The 26,608-nt window shown below is 49.2% G+C and overlaps 1 protein-coding gene across 6 annotated transcripts; it reads right to left on the bottom strand.

Annotated features, from left to right (window-relative positions):
* Window positions 1–780: 780 nt before the first annotated feature.
* On the bottom strand, window positions 781–25,375 carry KDM8 (lysine demethylase 8). 6 transcript variants are annotated; one of them, XM_053671642.1, is made up of 8 exons: window positions 25,157–25,370; window positions 19,712–20,235; window positions 17,668–17,834; window positions 16,336–16,468; window positions 11,566–11,610; window positions 5,786–5,935; window positions 4,745–4,837; window positions 787–4,658 (listed from the first exon to the last, which is right to left on the bottom strand). In XM_053671642.1, exons 1-8 carry the CDS (start codon window positions 25,224–25,226, stop codon window positions 4,494–4,496), a joined length of 1,347 nt encoding a protein of 448 aa, XP_053527617.1. In that variant the 5' UTR covers window positions 25,227–25,370; the 3' UTR covers window positions 787–4,493. The 6 variants fall into 6 exon arrangements, with proteins under 6 accessions (XP_053527619.1, XP_053527618.1, XP_053527617.1 ...); XM_053671646.1 differs by lacking the exon at window positions 25,157–25,370 and adding an exon at window positions 25,054–25,145 and having other exon boundaries at window positions 788–4,658; XM_053671645.1 differs by lacking the exon at window positions 25,157–25,370 and adding an exon at window positions 24,713–24,985 and having other exon boundaries at window positions 788–4,658.
* Between the last annotated feature and the right edge of the window lie 1,233 nt (window positions 25,376–26,608).

Genomic DNA, 26,608 nt, shown 5'->3' with positions numbered 1-26,608 from the left:
TTCTCCTGCACCTTCTGCTCCTACTGCACCTGCTCTTGGAGCTTCATCAAATCTCATGGCCATTTCTGGATTCCTGGTCATTCAGACTTCTTATTCAAATGTCGACTAGCTAATCATGTCCCCACCAACTCCTCCCCTTGTCACATTTTGTGACCTTGTTCTGTTGTCATCACACCACTTGTCTGCACTATCTTTTTACTGATTTCCTCACTGGGTCCCACCTCCAAGGTAGTGTGAACCACCACCAGATGCCCTCACCGACTCAGTGAATCTCCTATGGGTGGGCAACGGAGTCCTCACGCCAACACTTGTCCTTGGCTCTGGGAACTTTTGGCACTTTTATTCCGAGATGATTTCAGTCCACATTCCTCAGAGCTAAAGCCAGCCCTCTCTAGCTGGATTACTAGCAACGCTGGAGCCTTGCCCAGAAGGCACACAAAGATTTGATCTTCTGAGGTCTTCCCATCCAGTGAGCCTGACTTTAGGATCACACCACCTTCCAGGTGAACTGCTGTTCCTCCACAGCAGGTTGGAGCAGGACTGCAGCAGTTGGGAAGGCTGGGCCCCTGGTAGAAACCACAGCCTCCCCTCTCTGCCCCGCCACTGTGGAAGGGCTTCTCTGCAGCCTGCAGCCACCATGCCTCATTAGCATGTGAGGCTTGGTAGCATTTTCTTCATATGAAAAATTAGGTAACAGTGATACCAAGAGGGGAGTAAATAATCCCACAAGCAGTTGCTCCAAGCCCTTGACTCTTAAGTTCTAAACAGCTCTGATGTTTGCTGGTCCTCCATGCACACTGCCCACCTGTGCTCACTCACTGTAGTTCCACAGCCTCCCCACCACCAGCAGCTTTGTGTGTATTCCAAGCCTGCTCTGATTCCAAGATCTTTGTGCTAAAATTCAAATGCCATGGCCTGGTTACATTAGCAGCTAGTTTCAGCTTCTACCATCATCACTCTTTCACACATCCTTCTCCTAGTTACCCAGGGTAGCTGTGGGGGGTCAGAATTTACCCAGGGGTCCTGGCATGGAAGGATATGGACTTGACCAGCTGGGGTCATGTTCTCCGGAGAAGGCCTACCTGCAAGATGGAGAGTGAAGCCTGAGCCAAACCAGGAGGTGCTGGCAGGGAGGGAGAGAAGCCTGGCAGGGGAGGCCTGAGCTTCCTCCCGTAGCATTCCTGTACATTACGGAGCCAATGCATCTGCTTCGCTGCATTTCTGCGTAAATTACCCTGAGCTGGGTTTGTCACAACCAAGTGGGCCCTAGCCCGCCTGGCAGTCAGTCTACACAGCCTAGACTCTTGCTACCCCTTTAATTTTGTCCTATATCCCTGTCTTCCTGCAGTCCCCAAATGCATTGAGCTGCCCTCCACCTCTGGGCCCACACTCCACCTCCTGTGCATCCTTCCAGACCCACCTCTGGCCTTGATGTCCCTGCTCCAATTTTTTGTCCTCCATGTGACCATCTCACATGGCTCCCACCAGCCTCCAGCACCATGATTACTGCCAATGTGTTGGATTCTCCCTGCTTCCCCCAGATGTCCTACTCTTGTTCTCGGTGCCTCAAAGGCTGTCTGGCCCAGAGGTCTTGTGGGACTGAGCCCTTAACCTGTGGGATGTAACACTCTCCAGGTGGACAGTGTCAGAATTGAAGTAAATCATTTGACACCTAGCTGACATTGCAGAATTGCTTGCTGTGGACCCCACACATCTGGTGACCAGGTGTCAGCAGTATTCCAAGAGGATTTTGTGTGATGAAGACAATGGAGCTTTTCCCTTAACACCTGCTATTACAAGTGAAGCTGTGATGGTCACGTGTGTGTGTTTGACCAGCTCTGGTGTGTCCTTAGGGTGGGCATCCGTTAGCGGATCAGCAACCCACCCTGTGCATTTCTGCTGAGGTTCTGTTGAGCTAAACTGCCAGCAGGACATCTTACCCCCTCAGCGCTGCGTCTGAGTTTTAAAAACGGTGCTATAGGCTTCCAGCCAAGATGGAGGTGTAGGTGGAAACACTGTGCCTTCTCACACAACCAAGTTTAAAGACAACAAAGTTTTAGTACCAAAAATCAGCCAAAACACAGAAAACTGAACTGTATGGAAATCCAACAACAACGAACCATTCAGCCAGACCGGTAAGAGGGGTGGAGCCAGTGGTGGAGTGGGGTCGGACAGGAAAGAGCGCAAGCAGTGGCTGGGTGACTACGGTCACACATTTGCGCACAGATAAGCCAGGCAAAGGAGCGAGCAGTGAGACAGACTGCTCAGGCTAGGGCCCGAGCAATGGGAATTAGAGTCTGAAAGCACCAATTGGAAAGGCTTTTGAGGTCGAGGTGCCGGAAGAAGCTCCCAGGCTCACAAAGAGTTTGTTGGAGAGACCCACAGGGTCCTGGAGGGTGCACAGGTCCACACATCTGGGAACCAGCACCAGAAGGGCCCACTTTGCTCGTAAGAAGCAGCAGAGGGGACAGAATGCCCTTGCCCCTCTCTGACCCCGCCCCCACATACAGTGTCACAACCCAGCGAACTGGGTTGCCCTGCCCTGGTGAACACCTAAGGCTCTGCCCCTTATATGTAACAGGTGCGGACAGACCAAAACATTATGGCTCAAGAACAGCTCAAAGCCCTAGAGCCAATAAATCTAAGTGACCAAGAGATAGCTAATCTTTCAGATGCACAGTTCAAAACACTGGTGATCAGGATGCTCACAGAATTGGTTGATTTTAGTCACAAATTAAAGGAACAAATGAAGGCTAAACTAATTGAAATTAAGGGAAATGCACAGGAAACCAATAGTGATGGGAAGGAAACTGGGACTCAAATCAAGGGAGTGGACCAGAAGGAAGAAAAAAAATGACCAAACAGAAAAATATGAAGAAACAAGAATTCAAAAAAATGAGGAGAGGCTTAGGAACCTCCAGGACATCTTTAAACGCTCCAACATCCAAATTATAGGGGTACCAGAAGGGGAAGAGGAACAGCCACCAGTGGAAAACTTATTTGAACAAATAATAAAGGAGAACTTCCCCAATCTGGTAAAGGAAATAGACTTCCAGGAAGTCCAGGAAGCTCAGAGAGTCCCAAAGAAGTTGGACCCAAGGAGGAACACACCAAGGCACATCATCATTACATTAGCCAAGATTCAAATGAAGGAGAGAATCCTAGAAGCAGCAAGAGCTAAGGGGACAGTCACCTACAAAGGAGTCCCCATCAGACTGTCAGCTGATTTCTCAAAAGAGACCTTACAGGCAAGAAGGGGCTGGAAAGAGGTATTCCAAGTCATGAAATCCAAAGACCTACATCCAAGATTGCTCTATCCAGCAAAGCTTTCATTTAGAATGGAAGGGCAAATAAAGTACTTCTCAGATAAGACCAAATTCAAGGAGTTCACCATCACCAAGCCCTTATTATATGAAATGTTAAAGGGACTTACCTGAGAAGTTAAAAAAAGATGAACAGTGAAAGGACAGCAAACTCACAATTAACAACCACACCTAAAACAAAAGCAAACTAAGAGGACAGCTAGATCAGGAGCATAATCATAGAAATGAAGATCACATGGAGGGTTAGCAACAGGGGAGTGGGAGGAGGAGAAGGGGGGAGAAGGTACAGAGAATAAGTAGCATAGATGGTAGGTAGAAAATAGATAGGGGGAGGGCAAGAATAGTATGGGAAATATAGAATCTAAAGAACTTGTGACACATGGACATAAACTAAAGGGGGGAATGGTGAGGGAGGGGGTGGAAAGGGTGGAGGGGAATGAAAGGGGGAAATAGGACAACTGTATTGGCATAATCAATAAAATATATTTTAAAAATGGTGCTATAATTTAGTTGGTAGCTTTAACTGCCTATATTTGAGTATTAGTAAAATTGTACTTTTTTAAAGGTTTACAACAAGCTTTTAAAATTTCTTTTGACTGCTTTGGAACAGATTACTGTTTACCTCACGCCCTGGCGTGACAAATGTTGTCAAATCCACACAGGCTGCATAAATGTCACTAATCAGTGAGTCTCCCAGTAAGTAGGAGCCTGGGACGTTTTTGGTGTCAGCGGTTGGGATATGCTTGCCTCTCTTCAGTCGCGGGGCTGGGGAGCAGCAGGGGCTCTGCGCATGCTCCCCTTTCAAACCCTCTGTGATGAGGGGCAGTGCTGCCGTTTCACACGGACACACCTGCCCAAAGTCACGCGGCAGCGAAGCAACGGCGCTGGCTTTAAACCCAGGCAGCCAATGTCAGAGCACAGGCCGCCTGCCTGTTTCCCACACCCTTCGGGCCTCGCCATGCCCACCACTCACAGTGTGGCCTGGAATGCCCCTCGGGGCCTCCCCTGCCTGCCTCCGATGCACACAGCTGGCCCGGGCACTCCGCTGTGCCGGCCAGTGCCACAGCCTGGCCCCCGGTGAAGGCTTCTTCAGGACACAGGCTCAGGCAACTTGTCTCCAGATTCCAGGACCCAACGCCATGTGGGCACAGAGCAGGCCCCTCGTCCTGGCTAGGACCACCAGAAGCTGACTGAGAAACTCAAGTCCAGGGCTCGGACATAATGCCAGTATTTAACAGGGATGAACAGGATTTCTCCAGGAGACAGGACACAGGACAGGAATGGGGCCTCAGCAAACCCAGGGAACTTCTCCAAGTCAGGATTCTCCACGTCAACCTGAAAAAAGCAAGAGAAGCCATCTGCCTGGATTCCAGGAATGGAGTGGGGTGGGGGAGAGGCTGCAATGCCACACTGGGTCCCACCTGGCTTGTGTTATGAAGAAGGTGCGAATCATGAGGGTATAAAGCTTCTGACTCTTGTGGGGAATACAGCCGGATGTATTTCCTCCCGAGCACCTGGGAAGAGAGTGACCCTGTCGGCCAGCTGGCTGGTGACCGCACCCCCACTGCTGCCTCTATACCGACTGCAGGTCCCTGAGCCCACATCCTCCTTGCCTCTCTGAGCCTTCCCACACGCTGTTCCCTGTGCCCAGCCAGCCCCAACCCCACCGCACACATGCTTACAGTCCCAAGGTGTTTTTCCTCCAGACACATCATATATCACCAAGTTTGTTACTACAGCCAACAATTAATCCCTCGACTGTGACATCCACTGTTTAAGTGCCTTATGTGTATCAACTGTAATCCTCACAACAAGGAAGTGGTTTGTCACCCCACCTTACAGATGAAGACACTGGGGCCCAGTGAGGGGAAGTGAGCTGCCCAAGTTTACACAGCTGACAGGTGGAGACTCGGGGGTCCCCACCACGCAGCCTGCCTCTGCTCTGTGGCGTGGTCCACCTGCCTGGCAGCACATGTTCATTTGTTCAACTCTCTGCTTAGGAAAACACTGAGGTGGCTTTACAAGGCGCTGCTCCCTCTGCCTCTCTTCTGGGTCTCAGGAAAACCATCGAGGGGCCAAGGATCTGTTCCTCATTTGCAGAGAGGATTCTGGCAGGGACAAGCCATCCTGGTTCAGATGGAGAGCAGGCAGGGGGAGAGAGGGGGGCAGAGGCAGCCATGAGGACACTCGGCTCCCTCCCATCCCAAGGTGGGAGGTGGCGCTGGCCCTGCCCAGTGGGGGTGAGGTCTGGGGTCCAGAGGATGAGCTGGGTCATCCAGGAAGCACATCTGGAAGCAGCTCCCCCAATGCCCCCCCACTCCCACCAGGTCCAGCAGCACTTGTTTTCATTTGTGCCCATGGCCACCAGTGGTTCTCTCTGGTGTGTAAAGGTGGGCAATGTGGTGGGGGTGCGGGGCTGGGCCAGGATGGGGAGAAGGTCCGTGCTCTGCAGTGACTCCCACCTGCACCAGGAAGTTTTGCTGGGGGTCCTGATGAAGTGGGGAGACAGTGCCCGGGGGCCCAAACCAGGCATTGACGGTGATCTCTTCTTCCTCCCCGTCGCCCAGGCAGCAGTAGTCAGGGACGCCAATGTCCTGCTTCAGCTCCGGGATCTGTGGGCGGCAGAGCAGGCGGGGAAGGGTGAGACCGGGCCTGTGGGGCCCACCAGCCCAGAAGTTAAAGGACTACCTGACAGAAGGGCCAAATGTGCAATGTCCTCTTGTGCAGCAACACTGTATCCGCATGTTGCTAAACAGGAACTTAAAAATCAATTTAAAAATAAATATATAATACTAGAGAAAAGTTATCTTATTTTCAGACTTGTTTCCATGTCATATGCACTTTGTTTCCTTTTTAATAAAACTGATACAAGTACTTTGTATTTGTACTTAAAGATAAACCAGTTGAGCCCTGGCCAGGCAGCTTAGTTGGTTAGAGCATCATCTCAAAATACCAAGGTTGCGGGTTTGATCCCCGGTCAGGGTACATACAAAAAGCAACCAATGAATAAGTGGAACAACAAATCGATATTTCTCTCTCTCCAAGATTAATTAAAAAAGAAAAATAAAACAAACAAAATGATAAACCAGCTGGTAATTTTCTAGAGTTAATTATTTTACAAAATCAAAAATCAAATTAAGGAACAAACAAAAAAATGGGATTGACTATCAAATCTCTGGAGTTTCCAAATTTACTAATGGTAAAGCAATGACAACTGGCACGTGTTAAGTAAATTAATTATACAGTCCAAGAGACTAAGAAACCTACTTAAACTAACTCCTGTAAATAAGGATTAATGCACATAGTTCATACAAAATAATAAGGATCCCAATACGCAGGACAAAAATGAGATAATACATAAAAATGAATTCGATACAAGGTAAGGGTTCAGTCCCATTAGCAAAGGAGTGCAAATGAAATGCCGTCCTTTCCTGGATTCAAATTAGCAGAGGCTGAAACAGCGGTGATGCCCAGGGGTGGGAGGGGTGGGAGGACCGGTGGGAGGGGCACTCTCCTGCAGGGCCGCGGTGCATCGGGGGTGAAGCCGTGCGGATACAATGTGGGAGTGTGCACAAGTCTTCAGAAGTGTTCGCACTTCTCCACCCCAGATGGAAGTGGTCTTGCGCAGCCCTCCTCGCTGTGGAGGGCTGGAGCCCCTCAAGGAGGCTGATGTTCCAGCTCACAGAATGGGGGAGGCTGCACGAGAGAGCAGGCGCTGTCGGCTGCCAGCCCTGGGCAGTGTCAACGTGTGACATCTTTTCTGGTGTCCACGTGTCTGAAAAGGTGTACTTTGGGACTGCAAGCATTGTTTCCGCTCTAGTGCTTTTTTACCCTAGACCCTACCCACCCCCTCACCCAGTTTTGGGCCGAGGTGATCTGACATCTTTGTCTCAGGGGGAGGATGAACCAAGAGGACGCCTAAAATCGAAGAGTGGATTCTTGACTTCCTCCTTTGAAAAGCTGCGGTGGGTACAGATGTTTCAAAAGCCAGCGGGAACAGGCCAGACACAGAGACCATCTGATGAGACAGGCAGGCCAGCCCAGGTGTGTGCCCAGTGCAGTGAGGGGGAGGCCACCTCTTGGACGTTTTCCTTTCAAGTTCACTGACCATTTTATGCTCACAATCTGATTTATTTACCTTTATGGCTTTAACAGCTGTGATTCTTTTAGGGACCAGATTTAAGTTTCTATTTAATTTCTCAAAACCTCAGGGCCATTTGTTAGCACAGCAGGCAGTGTTGGAGGTTCAGGGTAGGGCAGGGCTGCGGTGCTCTTGGCCTCAGTTGGAAAGAACCAGCCAGTAGCTCAGAGAAGACACAACCCACCCAGAACAAACCCACTTCCTGACCTGACCTTCAGAGGGCAACTCGGTGCTGCACCTGCCAGAGCCAGCCTCCGGCCCCCACCTTAGGGTGTCTGGACCCCTCCTGTTTGGACACTCTCTGAATCCAGTGGCATTTTTCAAGCTTCAGAGGCATGAAAACAGGGTTGTAGGGGGCAACTGCCTCTGCTACTCTACTCAAGTATTTTCAGACTAAGCACCCACTGGGACGAAGGGATACCGACATGGAGACTGGCTATTCCTCCAGTAGCAGCTACTGTGAGTTCAGGATGCTAGTTAAGAAAGTACTGATCAAGCCCTGGCCAGGTAGCTCAGTTGGGTAGAGAGCTGTCCCAACATGCCAAGGTTGCTGGTTTGATCCCTGGTCAGGGCACATACAAGAATCAACCAATGAATACATAAACAAGTGGAACAACAAATCAATGTCTCTCTCTCAAAACTAACTAACTAAATAAAAATTAAAAAACAATCAAACAACAAAAATGGCTGGAATGTTCTCCTGCACGCAGTCTTGACAGATGCTGCCATTCTGTACTTGAGGTCTATCTCAAGCCTGTGTAGAAATACAGAAATGCTGTGTCCACTGCTTAGAGTAGAAGGCCCCTGGGTCTTCAAGCTCTGTGCAAGATCCGGAAAGACCTCTGGGAACCTCCTGCCAGGGCGTTGCACCGCACCTGGCCCTGCAGGGTGCTGCCTGGCTGATCGGTTCCCGATCACTGGGCTTTCCCAGGGACTGGTGGATGCAAGCAGAACAATGGCCAAGGTTTCAGAGACCCCAAGAGAAGAAAGGCTCCCACATGTGACCAAAAATTGATGTAGGACTCGTGTAGAAGCCAAAATATTGTAAAACATGGGGTCTCTGAGAGGAAAGTCAGTAGAGAGTTTTGGGCAAGAGGTTTTCAGTGGGAGCCACTGAGCTGCGAGTGGGCAGGGAAGGCCCGGAAAGCAGCGCGGAGGCCTGCCCACACCTTCTGCCCCGCGGCCCCATGACATTCCGTGCCCGGTTGCTCAGACTTTCCCCTAAGGCGCCCTCAACAGCAGAGATGAAAACACCTCTGGGGACCCCAGGTAAAGACTCTGGTGGCTCTGTAATAGGCAAAACATCTTCAAGATAATCACAAACTTTGCCTTCTAAAATGGCTTGCTTGTTCTGGTCACATGGATTGATGGGTCTTCCAGGGCAGGGAGCCAAATTTACTGGTGGCTTCCAAGTGCCCCTGGGAGGCTGTGCCCAGTGTGGCTGAGGTCAGGGAAAAGGCTGATCTCTGGGAATCACACAGCAAAGGCTGACCAATTAGAATCCTCCTTTTCTTCTTAGCAACAGAGTTCAGGAGGCAGAACCTCTAAGTCCTAATGTGGGAGGCCTGGTAAAGGAAGATACTGAAGCCCAGCCAGCCCCACGTGCCCACCCCTCCTGGAAGCTGCTGGCACAGCCCCATCTGAGCCTAGGATTACCCGCCCGCTCCAACCCTGGCCAGGACAGTCAGTGAGGGCAACCCCGGCCTCAGCAGTGGACACGGCAGATCTGGCAAGTGGGCCTAACTCATGCTTGGACTGGCTCTGCCTGGCCTCACTTCCTGCCAAGAGCTGCCCTCCCTGGGCACTGCTGCTGACCCCGAGTCTGAGTGTCTCTGGCCTGGCTGAGACCACACCAGCAGCCTCTCCTGGACTCCTCGGCTTCATCTAACGAGTTGGTTGACTCCCAAATCTAGGCTTCTTCTTTGATTGCTTACTTTCCCTTGACTTCTGCCCACCCACCAACGTCCAGTGCCAGCCTTTCCATCTCCATGGCATCAGCTATCTCTGGACCATTGCAGCTGCTTCCTCACGGTCCCCCTGCCACCACACCTGCCCACACTAAGTTCACCTCCAGAAAGTGGCCAGAGATGCTGGAAACATCACCCTCCGGTTTCCAATCTCATTCAGAAAACCACCTTCCTCACCCACCTACTTCTTGGGACTCCATCTGCTACTCCTGGCCCCTCACGTACTGGGCTCCAGCAATGCGGAACTTTTGTGCCCCCCTGAAGGTGAAAGTTCACTCCTGTTGCCCTCCTAGCCAGCTCGTCCCTTCTTACCTTCACACATGACTGGCCACTGCTCTTCTTCTGAGTCACTGCTCAAATGTGACCTTCTTGAGGCATTTTCCATGCCTTGAGGCATGTTTGGACTACCTGGTCCAAAGAGCCCTCTCTCCTGCCCAGCTGCCTTCTGTAAGGCCACCTCTTATCTTCCTTGAATCATTCATCACCATCTAATGTGTTGGTTTTCAGGCCCACTGGTCAGGGAGTGACTCTGCGTTCTTCAGCCCTGTACCCCAGGGCAGAGCCCAGCGCTGGGTGCACAGGGGCCTACGAAGCCCACTCCTGCCATGCCCCATGGCCCTGCTCCAGCTACACCCCGAATACTGAGTGAAGAGCTGAGTGAGGACTGGGGAAAGGGACTGGAGAGAGAGCCAAACTGCTCAATTATTTCCCCAGGACGAGGATTCCTCTGACTGCTCCAGTGTCCTAACTAGACAGCTCTGAAAACATGGGAGCACAATCTGATTCCTGCCACACTTTGTTCTTGTTTTGTTTGCATTTAAAAATAGTCTGTTTTTTCCTCATGATGAATGTCTAGTCACAGATAAGTTGGAGACTGCAGAAATGAGAAGGAAAAACCACTCACCACCCACATTTCTCCTGTCTTTAGCACAGCTAGGAGCATTCTTTACAGAGCCCCGCACCCTGGTTTTCTCACTTCCCACAGCCAGGCGGTCCCTGAGCTCCCAAGACTGCTTTGTGAGCTCTGCGTTTGGCGGTACAGAGCCCCGGTCACCTTGGGCCCAGTCACCAGGCCCTGGGGTGGAGCCTGCTTCGTTGAAAGCTCCAGCGATGCCAGTGCTGGCTGGGCCACACTCTGATGTCTGTTCATGGGGGCTGATTTGTGACAGAGAAAGAGCTAGAGCGGTACTTCTGCAATTTGTGCTTTGTCTCTCTGCTTGTCCCCAGTCACTGTCCCTCACAAGTTCCCCATCTGTCCCACTGGATTCTTCTGCAAACACCACCTTACTGGGAATCCTCCTACTAGAAACCTCACTAAGCTCCTCTCCCCATCACACTGGGATAAATCCCAGATAAATCCAAGTTCTTGGCCTGGCATTTAACATCCTCCCCAGCTTGGTCCCAGCTCCCATCTTTGCCTTCTCCTTGCTGTGATTCTGGACAAATCCCCTTAGGCTGGTCAACACCCCGCTGCGCACGGGTCTATCCCATTCGGCCCTCTGGGGCTCCTCTAGGGTGTGGGGTGGCGCTCACTGGGAGTGTCCTCTCGCCCAAGCCCCTTGCTCTTATTCTTCAACAAGTGTGTCCTGAGGACCTTTAATCTGGCCCACCAGGGCTGGGTACCCAGAGAATGGAATCTGGCCCCTGCCAGGAGCATGCACACCCAGGGGTGGGGAGACGGCCCTGCTGGGAGACATGTGCTCAGGGCAGATGTGGTCAGGGCAGCGCCAGGATTTCCCCAGAGCTCTGTTACAAGGAAGGCAGCGAACTCACTTCTTCTGGGTCAGGTCAGAGTCTGTCACCCTTGCCTGCCTGTTCTGACCACAGCTGGACTTCTGACTCACACCCCAGAGGTCACTCTGGTGCTTGTGGGCCCACCCCCACCCTCAGTCCTGGGGCCCCAGGCTCAGCAGGCCCAGCTCTCAGGCCTGGTGGCCTTCCCTGCTCTCCTGCTGCTGGCTGGTGAGGAGGGAGCCGGGCGATGCACAGAGTGCCACCCTGCTCACCACAGGGAGCAGCACCAGTGGGCGGCAAACAAGGCTGCTCTCCCTTTGCTGCCCTTTGGGGTCAGAGCCCAGGAAGGAGGAGGGGAGCCAAGAGAGAGAAGGCCAGAGGTGTGTGGTCTCAGACTTACCTGGTCAAAGAGCTGGTGCTGGGCCAGGTACCCGACGTCCTTTGGCTAATTCATGGGAGAAAAACCAGACACAGAAAGCCCGTTAGTGGTGATGGACACCTTCCAGGGGCTAGCTGGCTCTCAGCACCCACACGCTACTGCCCCAGGCCTGGACAGCCACCCGGAGGGCCCTCCTCTCCCACCCAGCAGCTAATGTGATCAACTCTCTGATGAGCAAGACTGCCGACTGGGGAGACTCAAGATCTGGTGCTGCCTCTGCCACAGAGGGTGCCTGGAGTCTGTCACCCTGTGATCCAGGGCTGAAGGGGCAGATTCACGCGTTAGATCACTTCTTTCTGCCAGTGGATGCCGCTAAGTAAGCATCATTAAGGTCACCCCTCCTGCCCTGGCCGTGGAGCTCAGTTGATTAGAGCATTGTCCCAATATGCCAAGGCTGAGGGTTATATATGCAGTTGGGGTACATACAAGAAGCAACCGATGGATGCATAAATAAGTGAAACAACAAATCAATACTTCTACTTCTCTGAAAATCAATTTAGAAAAAATCTCCCCTCCCGTGGTTGTCATGCCTAAGTCAGTCTCCCAAAGAAACTAGAACAGCTGCAGAAGCTCTTTATCGGAGGTTTGAGCTTTGAAACAACAGACGAGAGTCTGAGGAGCCGTGGTGAGCAACAGGGGTGCTCACGAACTGTGCGGCGATGAGATCCAAACATCGAGCGCTGCAGGGGCTCTGGGTTTGTCATGTTGCCCCCGTGGAGGAGGGGACGCAGTGGGGGGACGCCGTGGGGGACGCACTGGGGGACACAAGGTGGCTGGGAGAGCTGAGGAACCGGGGAGGGCTGTCTCAAGAGAAGATTCTCAAAGACCGGGCGCCCACTTCACTGTGAAAATTTTTGTCGGTGATATTAAAGAAGACACTGAAGAACAGCACCTAAGAGATTGTTTTGAACTGTGTGGGAAAAGTGAAGTGACTGAAATCACGAATGACCGAGGCAGCTGCAAAAAGGGAGGCTTCACTTTCGTAACCTTTGATGACCATGACTCTGTAGACAAGACTGTCGTTGAGAAATACCGTACTGTGAACGGCCACAGCTGTGAGGGAAGGAAAGCCCCTAGTGCTTCATCCAGCCAAGGAGGTCGAACTGGTGCTGGCAGCCTCAGAGGTGGTCGTGAAGGTGGTTCTGGTGGGAATGACAACTTTGGTCATGGACGGTCGAGGTGGCTTTGGTGGTAGCCGTGGTGGTGGGTGTGGTGGCAGTGGGGGTGGCTATCATGAACTTGGTAATGATGGAAGCAATCTGGGAGGTGGCGGAAGGTACCATGATTCTGGAGATCACAAAACCAATCAGCAAATTGTGGACCCATGAAAGGAGGAAACTTTGGAGGCAGATGCTCTGGCCCCCGTGGTGGCGGAGGCCAATACTCTACCAAACCACGAAACCCAGGTGGCTGTGGCGGTTCCAGCAGCAGCTGTGTCAGTGGCACGGGTTTTAATCGCTGCCAGGAAACAAGCTCAGCAGGAGAGGAGCCGAGAAGTGACAGGGCGGCTCCAGGTGACGGCAGATTGGTGGTCGGAGCCAAGCACAGGGGTGGCAGGGCCTCGCTGCCACAGAAGAGACGTGTTTTAGACAAGACTCATGTGAGTGGGCAAAAAACTTGAGGACTGTATTTGTGACTAATTGTATAGCACATTATTTTAGTTTCTGTGCTGTGGAAAGTGTAAAGCATTCCAACAAAGGGTTTTTAATGTAGTTCTCTTTTTCTTTTTGCACCCATGCTATTGATTGTTAAATGTAATAGTCTGATCATGACTCTGAATACATTATCTTTTTACTTTTCAAAAGAATACATAATACTTTTTAAAAATGTGCTGTGTAAAGTCAGCCTACTCTGAAGCCGCCTTGGTAAATCACCCCAACAGTGTGAAGTTGGAATTCCTTCAGGGTGATGCTAGGTTCCACCGGAAACTTGTTTACAGTCCACCTGGGCCAACAAGCCACTGTTTCCAGAAGCCCTGGTGCAGTGTAACGAACAGTTCCTGTGCTGTGACCTGGGGCTCACCATTAAAAGGGGCACCCGAGCAGAGTCATGGGGTTTGCTTGGTAAGTAATGACTGTTGGCACGTCCTAAGCAATATATCTAATTGAGTTATGGTGCCAGATGAAATGATAGATGGGAATAAAGCTTGGGTATTGTCCAGTATCATATATCATCAATAAACTATTTAACATCATCTTGGGAAAAAATGAAGGGGCTGTACACGTATAATACATTTTAAAAATAAACATGGAATCATACTATACATGACTCTGAAATCTGCTTTTTTCATTTAATGATACAGCAAAAACATCTCCAAGTCGCCACATGTGTGTCAGAGTCATTCTTCCGATTGGACGCACATTTTACGGACAGATACATACATGGTTATCAACGCACCTCTCCCCCTACTGGTGGGCAGTGGGGTTGCTCTGCCAGCGTTTCAATAAACAGTCTAATCTGGTCCTCTTATTTATGTGTGTCCAAAAGCAGAACATCTGGGTCAAGGAGTATGTGCATTTTAAATTTTCATAGCTTCTGCCAGGTTACTTTCCCCAATGTTAGATTATTTACACTCTTTCTGGCAATTAATCTTTGGAGATTATCATTTGGTGAAAACTCCTGCCACTCTGGTAGGTAAGAAGGTCTGTGCTTTCCACACAGGGCTCCATGGTGCTGAGGGCTGGACCCTGAGTCGGGAGGAGCCCGAGGGCCTCTGCAAGGACCAGTGGGCCTGGGAGGAGGGGTGCCCGACGCCGGCCTCCAACTCTCTGGGTGGGGCTGGTTTGGGTCTAACTGCTCTGAGGCTGATGCAGTGTTGAAGTTAAATAAGGCTCCTCCAAGATGCCTCAAAAATCTATCTTTCTATCTCTCTCCTTCATTCCCTCTTCTTTCCAACAAATGTTAAGAGTTTACAGAATGCCAGAGCCTGTGCTAAGGACTGTGCAGAGCCAGATCTGACATGGCCTCTGCCCTCCCAGACATCCTGGTCAGAGGACATTAACTGCTGACAGTAGCTGACAGCTAGGTACCCTGTGCTTATTAGCTTTGTGTGTTATTCTCACAATGACCCTATGAAGCATCAGTAACTCCTGACTAATTAACCCCAACCAACCCTAACTAACCAGAAGTTAGGACACTGAAGATCTGAGAGGTTAAGTAACCAGCCAAGGACACAGAGCAAGCAAGGGCCAGTGCAGGATCCAGTGCTGTCCGGCCTGACTCCAAAGTGCCCATCCCACCTGCTCCACAAAATGCCTCAGGCTTCTTCCCATCCCAGCAGAGTGAGACAGCAGGGATCTCTGAGCTGGGTTTATGTTTACGAGCAGAAGGGACATGGCAACATGGGGCATCTCTAGTCCACGGCTCCCATTTCCAGGTCCCAGGTGACAGCAAATTGAGCAGAGGTGGGGGAGGGAGGAGTGCAGGAGAAACAGAGAAAGACACCTGAGAGCACTGATGGAGGAACCCACAGCTCAGGGAACTGCACCGAGTACCTGTGCAGGGGCCTGGAACTTCAGGAGTGCAAGAGATGGGGTCAGGAAGGGTAATGGGGTGGTCCCTCAGGGGTTCGGTCACAATGTTAAGAAGGCTGACAGAAGAAACTGTTAGCTCCCATGGTCACTGACCTGGACCCATTTACTGCAGCGGATCCATGACCAAATCTGGTCAGAGCTTTACAGAGTCGAGGTGCAGGCGGCAGGCCGTCGTGAGTGTGTGGAAGAACTGCAAAGCACGGATGCTAACTTCCACACCTCATGAAAGACCCTGCCCACCACAGATGCTGCATGGGTAACCTTCCCCTAGAGGGTCTGTGCACCCACTTCCAGGCTCCCTTTGTTCCCAGCCAGTAGGGATGGTTCAGGTACTGCAGGCAGACAATCTACATTCTCTGCCACCCAGTGTCAGGAGAGGAAACCACCCCAGGCCCTCACTGTTGAGAATCTGAAATGATAAAAATGATATAGCTGCTTTGGAAAACAGTTTGGGAGTTCCTCAAAAGGTTAAACACAGAGCTACCACATGAAGTTACCAGCAAAATCACTTAGTATATACCTAAAAGAAACAAACATTTGTCCACACAAAAACTTGTACAGAATGTTCACAGTAGTATCGTTCATACCAGGCAAAAGAGCACACAACTCAAATGGCCTTAAACAGATCAATGGATGAACAAAATGAGGTCTACCCATAAAATGGAATATTACTCAGCCGTAACGGGGGTAAAGTACAATACTGATAAACGCCACAACACGTACGAACTTGAAAACATGATACTCAGTGACAGAAGCCAGACACAGGAGGCCACAGATTAGGTGATTCCATTTATATCAAACGCCCAGAAATGGCCAATCCATAGAGACAGTAAGAAGCTCAGTAGTTGCCTGGGGAAGGCAGTGAGGTGTGAGTAGTACTTAGTTTAAGGTTTCTTTTGGGGTGATGAAAATGTTCTGGAATTACATAGTAGTGACAGTTGCATAATCTCAGAATATATTCAAGAGCACTGAAATGTACAACAACAAAAAAGTTTCTGAAATGAGTCCCTCACACCACGTCCGCCTACCTGTCTGCCCAGCAGCCTGCCTTCCTGGCACTGGCCAGCCTACTGACCAAGAAGACTCTTAAAGACTGACTACTCCAAAACCTTCCAGTGTGATCCATGGAGGTTATTTGCCCAAATGTAATGTGTTCGCCCGTTGTAACTCTAAGGAGAAAGGAATCACAATGACATACCTCATTCAGGATGTACCTGCTGATGAACTCACTGACCGTCATGAGTCTCTGGGACCAATCCTCATCTGTGTACCTGGAGCCAACTTCCACCGGGACTGTGCGGCAGCCAGCAATCTCCTGGATATACTCCAAACTATTAGAAAAATGTGCATCATCATTTCATCAGTATTGCTAGTGCTTGCTGGGCACTCTGCTACCCATGCTCTATGTGGTCTCTTTCTTCATCACAAAGTCTCACGAAGTGGAGACTACGTTATCCCCCACCTTACTGATGAGGCAACTCAGGCACCGGGAGGTGAGGTTCCTAGCCCACCTGGTGCTGGGCAGCTTGGTAGACAGACCCAGTACATCTCTTCTGCTACAGTTCTGGCTGGAGGCCCTATTCTCCCGCTTGCCAAGGGCCTTCTCTCTTTGCCGGCCCTGTCACTGTGCTGAGTAGGTGGCTGACAGTGCAGGGGTTGCCGAAGTGCCTGGGTTCTCAACTCTGAAGGCCCGGCACTGACTCCGGACCCTGCCTGTTATAGTCTGAGGGATCTCCAGCAAGTTTCTTAACCTCTCTGAGCATTTGTTGGCCACTGCAAAATGGTATTGGTGAGGGCCTGTCCCATAGGAACCAGGGAGGATAAAGACAGAGAAAACGTGGCAAGTGCCTAACCTTGGCACCTGGTATTTAGTAAGACATGTAACACACCTGATACACAGTAAAACACATATTGCACATTTGCTGGGATGATGGCGCCTGCAGTCAGAATTCCTCCTCAGTTTTAGTGGAAGCCACTCCCCCCACAAGGCTACCACTGTAAGACAGGCTTCCTTGGAGATCACCACTCCTTTCCAAAATTATGCACAGCTACTGCATCATGGCCACTCACCAGCTGCCTGATCTGACCTGTCTCTCCTGAGTCTGAGGTGGAACTAACTAGAAGCAGGTGTGAGGAGAAAGCAAACACAAGAGCCCACGGGCCCCCTAAAGAAGGGCACGTGGCCATCTCTTGGGGTTTTTTCTGCTCTGAAGCGTCAGGGCCCCTGAGAGAGTACACAGAATTCCTAAGATCTTATAAAACTGCATAATAGACTTAATACTGGCCTGTCCCTGAAGCCCTCATTAAAAATGGCTTAGGGCGAGCAAGTGGAAGGAGGTAAGAGTCTTAGATCTGGTGTAGATCCAGAGCACTGGCTGCCAGTTCTTTTTCCTTGGCCACCCACCCCAGGGATTGGTAGTGATGTGTCCAGGGGTTGTGTTTAGTTGGGGAGTGGTGGGGGGAGAGTACAAGGAGTCTTTGGGGATGCTAAAACGGGAGGGAGAACCTCTGGCTTTCAGCAGCCACCCACCTCCACTTCTTCATGCATGGCCAGTGGTCGGCCACGCCTTCTAAAATCACAGGCCTCTGTGGAACCAAATGATGTTCCCTGAAATACTGGAGGGATGGACAGTGAAGCCGGGGAACTGCTTCTTCTGACCTTATATCTGGAATCGAAGCGTGGCCATTCCTGGCTTTCTGTTTAAAATCAGAACAAAGCAAAATGGTAACCACAAAGGAAAGGCAACACTTGAGACATTCTAGGAATTTGTATTAATGGTAGAAAAGCTTAGATGTCTTTAATTACAAAGATACTTAACATTTATTATCATTATTACTGACTGCGCTACTACTACTGTTTACTTCTCTTCAGAGCAAGATATTTTTTTCTTTACCAGATCATTTCAAATGTTTGTTCAATTATAAAAGCAGTATGTTACTTTCACAGAAATACTGCAGTTGAGGAAAACTTAGTATCCCGCACTCCACCACCGGACATACAGTATTCCTTCTCATTCCCAAGTTCCTTTCCCACCTTCTCATAGACACATCCCCGGCCCATGGGCAGTAATACTCATGATGAATAAACGACTCTACCTCTCCCATCCAATAATTTAACTGTAGCAGTTTCTCTGTTACCACCCGTCCTTGCAATGACTCAAGACTGGTGGCACCACAATTTACTTAACCATTCTCAACTGACTGACCTGAGTAAGTTACTGTGTCTGAGCTTCAGTTTCCTTGTCTGTGAAACTACTGGGAGACAAGCTCTCAAGTACAGTACTGACCCCCTGGCATGTATGTGTCAGGACCCTCTGCCCCCAGTGCTGGACCCCAAACCAGTCCTCGACATCTGCAGCACTGGCAGCTAACATCCTTACCTGCAGGCGATGTGCTAGGTCGCATACCTGTCTTTCCCTTCTCTGTCACACCCTCTATCTCTTATGCTCACGTATCCCTTATTGAAGAAGCCCTCCCTGACCACCTTCCATGAAGCTGCTTCCCCCAGCCTTTTACAGCCCCACTAGACGGTAAGTGAAGGATAGGGTCTGGGCCCTTCTGTACCATCACCTAGCAGCTGGCACATTTGGGCCACTGCTGGTGCTCAATAAAGCTGCTGAGCAAACCCCCTCTCACAAGCAAGAAAACAGAGTGGACGTGGAGGGGCTACTGCACTGACTCACAGGCAGTGGACGGCAGTGTGGGAACTTGAGCCCAGGCAGGCTGGCTCCAGAGCCTGAGCTCTCAGCCCGGTAGCTATGTCCACTGTCCGACACCACCCACCTTGAGTACCACCCTGGGCACAAAGCCTGCTCCCTATGCCCCTGGGACAGACTTAGCATAGGAAAGGGAACAGGTATTTGTCCCCTGATCTCCATATCTGCCCTGCCCTCTGTTAGGTCAATCAACGCACCATGTCCTTAGCTTCATGGGACCCTGGGTAACACTGGGTATTGTGCAAAATCTCACTTGATGATTTCATAGCTATAAATGACTGCCTGTTTTTGCATTTTTTTAAAAACCAAAGATGAGGTTGAACATTTTCTCACACCTCTTTATCTGTTTCCTCCTTGTGGGGTTCGAAGCCTTCTCAGCAAACCATGCTCAGTGACTGAGGGTGTGCTTTGCCACGTGCACTTAAATTCCGGTAGGAACATGTGCAAGGATGTAAGGGCAGGACTGATCAATCGCATGCACAGGAGAGAGCTGGTTGTGGCGCCTCACCCGAACGCAGCAGTGCGGAGGCAGAGCTGCCGGAAATGTGGGTGATAGTGCAACCAGCTGTCCAGGAAAGGTCACCGCCTCTACCATCCCTCTGAGCTGCCTCTCTCAGGAACAACAACGCTGCCACCCTTCCTCTCCCCTGAACGGGTACTGCTTCTGCAGAAATGGGAGGAAAAAACTGAGAAAACAGATGGAGCTGTTCCACTTCCAAATCAATGGGGACACTATTTTCAGCCAGAGAGGTCAGCATGCTGAGCACTCACTTCAGGAAAGAGATGACTTGTTACTTCTAGAAAAACAGGGCTGCTGGATGACATTGGGTGTGGTCACTGACAATCCCACCAAGATACCTTTGTGCCAGGCTGCTCCTGGGTTGGGCCTTGGGCAGGCCTTTTTCCAGACAGCAGGTGTGACTGAAGGACGGCAGCGGCTTTACTGAGGATGTCCCCAAGGATGGCTGCCCCCATCAGCAGGCCCATGTCACAGACCTTCAGGGCTGTAGCCACGCTGGCAGTGTCCCCAGGTGTTTCACAAAGACACATGGTTTTCAGAAGGCAGCTGAAGGAATAAACCCGACGCCAGTCTTTGCCCACGTCCCGCCACACCCCAGTATTGAGTTTCTCCCAGGAGTAGTCAAGGAGTGCCTCGCTAGTCTGCAGACACTCGCTCCTTCTGCCCTCATAGAAGAGGTTGGTGGCTTGCTGCAACAGAATGAGCACACTCCTATGCACACTGTCACTGAGGTCCAACTTCAGTTCTTCTTTAGTGCGGGGCAGCAGTGCCCTGAGGGCCTCCTGGAGAGGCCCCGTTCCCGGCCGGGCGTCTCGGGTGCTGTCTTCGGCCATCAGGTGCACTTGCCAGCTTAGTCTGAGGGCTGGTGGTGTAAGAAATAAAAGTTATAGCGAAACACCATGATGGACAATTGAATCTATGCAATTTTATTTTGATAGCATAAAACTGGGGTTAAAAAAACCCTAGACCTCTGATGACATCCAGTGGCCAAAATGTGTACTGAAATTTAAAAAATATATATATAGAGAGAGGGAGATTATGGACAGACTCGGTCCCCTATAGGTTCCTACAGCTGTCCTTTGTAACACAGGTCTCACTTGTGATGATTCTTTAGCAGTGGTCTTCTCTGCTATGAAGGCAGGGCCCCACCTGTCTGGGGTCGCCACTGCCTTCGGGGACTGGCACAACAGTAGGCATGCAGTGGGCACAAGGTAAGTATTTGTTCGTAGAGGAACATGTACAGTCCTTGTCTGGAATACTTCCCACATCCCTCCTCTGTGGCAAACGCCTGTCCCATGTTTCGGCTGCCCTTCCGTGATCCCCTGTGTGAAGCCTGCTAAACTCTCTGACAGCGTTTTGTGTTCTAAAAGCCCCTGAGCTCCTTTTATAGCAGTTGCCACAATGTGCCACAAGTGCCTGCTTACGGTACACGTTTCTCTCCCCAGTACTAGCCCGTGAGCTCTTCCAGGGTGAGAACATTTCTCCACATATCCCTGGAGCCCCCAAGCAGTCTGGCTCACAGTAGGTACTCAGTTAAGGCTATTAAAAAAATGAGATCCTAGTGTACATAGAAAATCCTGTAGACTCTACCAAAAAACTACTCCACCTAGTAAATGAATTTGACAAAACAGCAGGATACAAAGTCAATATTCAGAAATCAAAGGCATGTTGGTACACCAATAATGAAATATTAGAAACAGAAATCAGGGAAAAAAAATCCCATTTGATATAGCAACAAGAAAAATAAAGTACCTAGGAATAAAGCTAACCAAGGAGGTAAAAGACCTGTATGCAGAAAACTACACAACACTGAAGAAAGAAATCAAGGAAGACACAAACAAATGGAAACATGTATCATGTTCATGGATTGGAAGAATTAACATCATCAAAATGTCCATACTACCCAAAGCAATATACAGATTCAATGCAATACCTATTAAAGTACCAATGGCATATTTCACAGACATGAAACAAACACTTCAAAAATTTGTATGGAACCATAAACGACCTAAATAGCAGCTGCAATTCTGAGAAAGAAGAACAAAGTAGGAGGGATCACAATACCTGATATCAAACTGTACTACAAGGCCACTGTAATCAAAACAGCCTGGTACTGGCAGAAAAACAGGCACAGAGACCAATGGAACAGAACGGAGAGCTCAGAAATAAACCCAAGCCTCTATGGTCGATTAATATTCAACAAAGGGTGCAGTAACATAAGATGGAGTAAAAATAGCCTCTTCAACAAATGGTGTTGGGAGAACTGAATAGTTACATGCAAAATAATGAAACTCGATCACCAACTTACACCATACACAAATAAATTCAAGGTGGATAAAAGACTTAAATATAAGCCGTGACACCATTAAAGTCCTAGAGGAGAACATTGGCAGGAAAATCTCAGACATTCCATACAGCAACATCTTCACTGGTACGTCCCCTAAAGCAAGGGACATAAAGGAAAGAATAAACAAATGGGACCTCACCAAATTATAAAGCTTCTGCATGGCTAAAGAAAACAGCATTAAAGTGGAAAGAGAACCAACTGTGTGGGAAAACATATTTGCCAATGATACCTTGGACAAGGGTTTGATCTCCAAAATATATAAAGAACTGACATGACTCCACTCCAGGAAGACAAAAAACCCAATTAAAAAATGGGCAAAAGACCCGAATAGACACTTCTCCAAGGAGGACATACAAAGGGCCCAGGGACATATGAAAAGATGCTCAGCATCACTAGCCATCAGAGAGATGCAAATTAAAACCACAATGAGATACTACCTCACATCAGTCAGAATGGCCATCATAAACAAATCAACAAACAAATGTTGGAGAGGATGTGGAGAAAAGGGAACCCTAGTGTACTGTTGGTGGGAATGCAGACTGGTGCAGCTACTGTGGAAAACAGTATGGAATTTCCTCAGAAAACTAAAAATGCCTTTTGACCCAGCAATTCTACTGCTGTGATTATACCTTAAGAGCCCTGAAACACCAGTCCAAAAGAACCTATGCACCCCAATGTTCATAGCAGCACAATTTACAATAGCCAAGTGCTGGAAGCAACCTAAGTGCTCATCAGCAAATGAGTGGATCCAAAAGCTATGGTACATTTACACAATGGGATACTACGCAGCAGAAAGAAAGAAGGAACTCCTTCTTTCTTTATGTAACAAGTTACATAAAATAGCTTTTCCCAGTGGTCTGTGTCTTGGCTTCTTACAGAAAGGAGCCGTGCTTTGCGACAGCATGGATGGAACTAGAGAGCATTATGCTAAGTGAAATACACCAGGAGGCGAGAGACAAATACCATATGATCTCACCTTTAACTAGAACCTAATCAACAAAAGAAAAAGCAAACAAAATATAACCAGAGACATTGAAATTAAGAACAATCTAACAATAGCCAGAGGAGAGGGGGAGGAGACAATGGGGGGAAGGGTTTTCAGGAACTACTATTAAGGACACGGGGGCAAAACCAAGGGGAAAGGTGGAAGCAAGGGAGGGAGGTGGGTTTGGCTGGGGTGTGTGTGGGGGAAATGGTGGGGAGAAAATGCAGACAACTGTAATTGAACAACAATAAAGTAATTAAAAAAATAAAATAAACACAAAATAACTCTTAAAAAAATGAGATCTTAAGCTCTTAGGAAGAAACCTAGAAATACATAAAACCTATTTGGAAGGGAAAAACATCACAGTTGGTGCCTTTGGTGGCATTAGCCTGGGCATTATATATGGGTGGCAGTCTAGTCCTTAGGTATAAGTATTAACATGTGAATAGGTTCTGCTGCTCAAAATTATGATTATTTATATATATTTAATGACTGGACAAGTCAAAAACTGGGATTATTCCAGGCAAATTGAGTCCTATGTTCAATCTGATTATAGCCTTCAAGAATGCTACATTTATTGGCCCCATGCCAACTTTCAGGGGAAGGTCAGGTACAAGTTACATAAAATAGCTTTTCCCAGTGGTCTGTGTCTTGGCTTCTTACAGAAAGGTCTGTTTGTTGGGGTATGAAATGACAATCTGGGAAGGGGGACAGATGACGATTGTCGGAGCTAACCTCCGAGTGCCTTTGTCTTGCCTTTAACTGTGGACTTTATAAAGAACTTCTTATTGGTCACCATCCAGGGTGTGCAATGTAAGCCTGCCCTTGACTAGCTGTTAGTAAACAGCCCAAATGGGTTCCTGTGGGTTGTAAGATAAACCTTCTGGGAAACCACCAGTCATCCCAGAATTCTCGTACATTATCTTTAAAAATCTAAGGCACTTCCCAGAGTAGTGTGTACACTGGTTGGGTGAAATGGCTTCTCGGAGAATCTTATACGATTCCCAGAGGATGTCTGGTCAACCTTATGAAATAGCCCTGAGAGCCCAATAGAAACCTCAGGCTGACCTGGAACAGTCACTCCTGGAGCAGCTGGCCAGGAGACTACCTTCCCCTCCACATCCACGATTTATCCCTTCTACCTGGCTTTCTGGGAATAGGCTGCCCAAATGGTGATTTCTTCAATTTTATTATGGCAGTATCTCACAGGGACTGCAAAAAACAAGAGCTTCCTAGAAAGCTCTGTGAAACCTTCCAGAAAGCTTAATTCACCAGCAAAAGGTACCTTCTGAAACCGAGGGTGCTTATACTTTGAATAAATTTAGTTTTAAGTCCTAGCTCTAGAAATCATAGCTCTCTCTCTATTCCCTCCAGTTACCTAGCCTTTCCCCTAGATAATCAGGAATCTCACATCAGCCATACACACACATACACACACACACCATGCAGCAAAAGACAGTAGCCTGAACTTGACTAATGGTCACTGGTCTGGACCTCTGGCAGGATAAAGATAACATCTTGACCTATGTTTCAGATCCTGAGCCATAAGATGGAATGACTCCCTGGCTACTTCCCCATCAGACTGAACAGAGGGAAAAGACCTGAGACATCCTCAATACACGAAGATTCAGTCATTATCCTCGCCTCACCTCCCACCAATCAAGACCCAGCACTACCGGAACTCCTAACCCAGTGTGTTTTGACTTCTCCTGATTTAATCTGTAACCTACACGCCACCACGCTCCTGCTTTTGAGCAGTAACTTCCCATTTTCCTGAATGCCACTCCTGATCAATAAAATGACCAGTATTTCTCCATTGCAATTGTCGTGTTTAGTATCTGGTTCAGCTAGGGCTGGGTGGACGACCGCCTTCTGCTTTGTAACACTTTGTTGGTGTGGCCCCTACCCCTTTCTCTCTCCCAGTTACCCATAAGCAGGATGACTTACCATTATTTTGCATCCTGATACTGACTGCATAACGCGGTACCGATGCTAATTAACTCTTACCGAGTCGGAAAGGTCTGTCCTTCAGGCGTCCAGAGCGTTGGCCCCCAGTGCTCCTTCCCGGCGCCGCGCTAGGGCGCAGCTACCCTCCCCCCGGAGACCTCACACCCCTTCCCTTCCCGGAGCCTCCTCTGGGGCTTCATTTCTGAAGGGCCATTCTGAACCCCATGCTCAAGCGTATCCACCAGGCCTTGAACTAACTACCGGACACAACTATCCAGGAAGAAATAAAAGACGCGGAACGAGCACTACAGTTTAACCCACGCGAAACCAAGAGCTGCGCAGGCGCACAACAGCCTAGCTTAACGCAGGCGCAAAACAAAATTCTGAAATTAAATCACTACATGCGCAGGGCGTTTCTTCTACTCAACGCTGCACGGAGTGTTGGCGAGGTGCTATCTGCATTTTCAGAGCGCAGGCACTAGCTCCGAGTCTTCTTTGACGAACCTTCCAAAGCGCCAGCACGAGTCCTCTCGAGATTCGTTTTCTTAACGCGACGCTTGCGCAGTTCTCCCATCCGCGTACAGGGAGCCAGTCCGCCCACTGGAGTAGCGCAAGCTGATCTTCCTCGCGTTTGCACCAGACGGAGTCGTTGCGGGGCTAGTGACGACTCCTTCCTTTTGGTCCGAATACGGTGGTTGTCTTGTCCAACTTGTCAGACGCTTGCACGAAGTGTATCGATCTCTCACGGCTGGTCTGGTCGGACGGCGTGCCTGGAGGAGGGGAAGGTGCCGCCCGCCTGCCTAGGTTAAATGGCCGGAGGGCGGAGGAGGCCCAAGGTTGGGCCTCTTCAGTTTTTCCTGTTACTTGGGTCCTGCCTGCGATTACTCTGCGACGGCTGTTTCACAGCCATCATTTTTTTTGTCTAATCCTTAACAACTAAGGTTATTACAGAGGGTTAGATTAAGGTGGGTGAAATAAAGTGGCCAAACACCTGTACTTTTGGAAAGTCACAGATACTGAGTCTGAACTCCTAGGTGATGCTCCCGCAACCGATAGGAGTGAGAAAGACTGGGTTTCAATGTTTAGACCAGAGCCTTCCTGCCAGGTTGCCTGTCTGACTCCGAGCGTAGGCGCCCCTGGGGGTTTGGTTTTGGGCAACTCCCCATCGCTGCCAACATTGATTGAACAGAGGCATTAGAAGAGTTCTGCTTATGAGTGTGGACTCTGGGTAGAAAAGGGAAGAGTATTCATTTACTGGTGTTAAATTATTCACAGCAGTTGTAAAAGACGGCGAGACAGGCTTGATTCAGGAACATACTGCAATGGGGGTGGGATTTTGATGGGGAGAGAGGGGGCATCACTTAGAATACAAGTGATGATTTGTCGGTAAGGAGCAGGGTCTGAACTAGTGGATTGGAATATTAAGAGCAAGCGTCAGGGGTAAGGGGAATTATGCTAAATCAAGGTTGAGGGATGAGGAATGGGGAATTTGATCATATACCAAGGGTGGTGATTTTCGTGAAACAGACCCAGTAAGATTCTTGCTGAAACTCATTGGAAGAGCCTGACTAAAGTTAGGTCAAGGAGAGTCTTTGTCCCTGGTCACCAGAGATGTGACAGATATTTGGGCACCTTGGACTCCATGTTATTTAATTTTCACAACAACTCTGTGAGGTGGAGATTATTATATTTTATATACAGATAGGGAGACTGAGGCCTGTTCAAGGCCAGTTCAACAGTGGATTCTAGTTACCGTACTAGCATCAAAGAAAACATAAAGTCAACTCAACCCCTGCCCTCAAGCATTTCACAGGTAAATGAGATCAACATATTTATAGTACATTTACTACGCACCTGGCACCTTCAAAGTACTTAAAAGATTAAAATCATAGATAACTATTATAATTATTAATTATCCCCAGTTGAGTGGTGACAATATTAAATTTGGCCTGAGCT

The sequence above is a fragment of the Artibeus jamaicensis genome, unplaced genomic scaffold (assembly GCF_021234435.1).
Source record: "Artibeus jamaicensis isolate MK-2021 breed Jamaican fruit bat unplaced genomic scaffold, CSHL_Jam_final contig_700, whole genome shotgun sequence".
Lineage (NCBI taxonomy): Eukaryota > Metazoa > Chordata > Mammalia > Chiroptera > Phyllostomidae > Artibeus > Artibeus jamaicensis.
Note: the sequence above shows the minus strand (reverse complement) of the source record. Positions and strands in the feature narration are given on the sequence as shown.

Bases quoted from the DNA above. Each gene is read 5' to 3' on its own strand.
- KDM8 (XM_053671642.1), bottom strand. From the start codon at position 25,226: ATGGGAGAACTGCGCAAGCGTCGCGTTAAGAAAACGAATCTCGAGAGG. The intron at 5,936-11,565 runs GTAAGTCTGAGA...TGCCGCCCACAG, and splicing joins AGCACCAGCTCTTTGACCAG to ATCCCGGAGCTGAAGCAGGA. The intron at 4,838-5,785 runs GTGGGAGTCACT...CTCTCTTCCCAG, and splicing joins AGCAAAACTTCCTGGTGCAG to GTGCTCGGGAGGAAATACAT.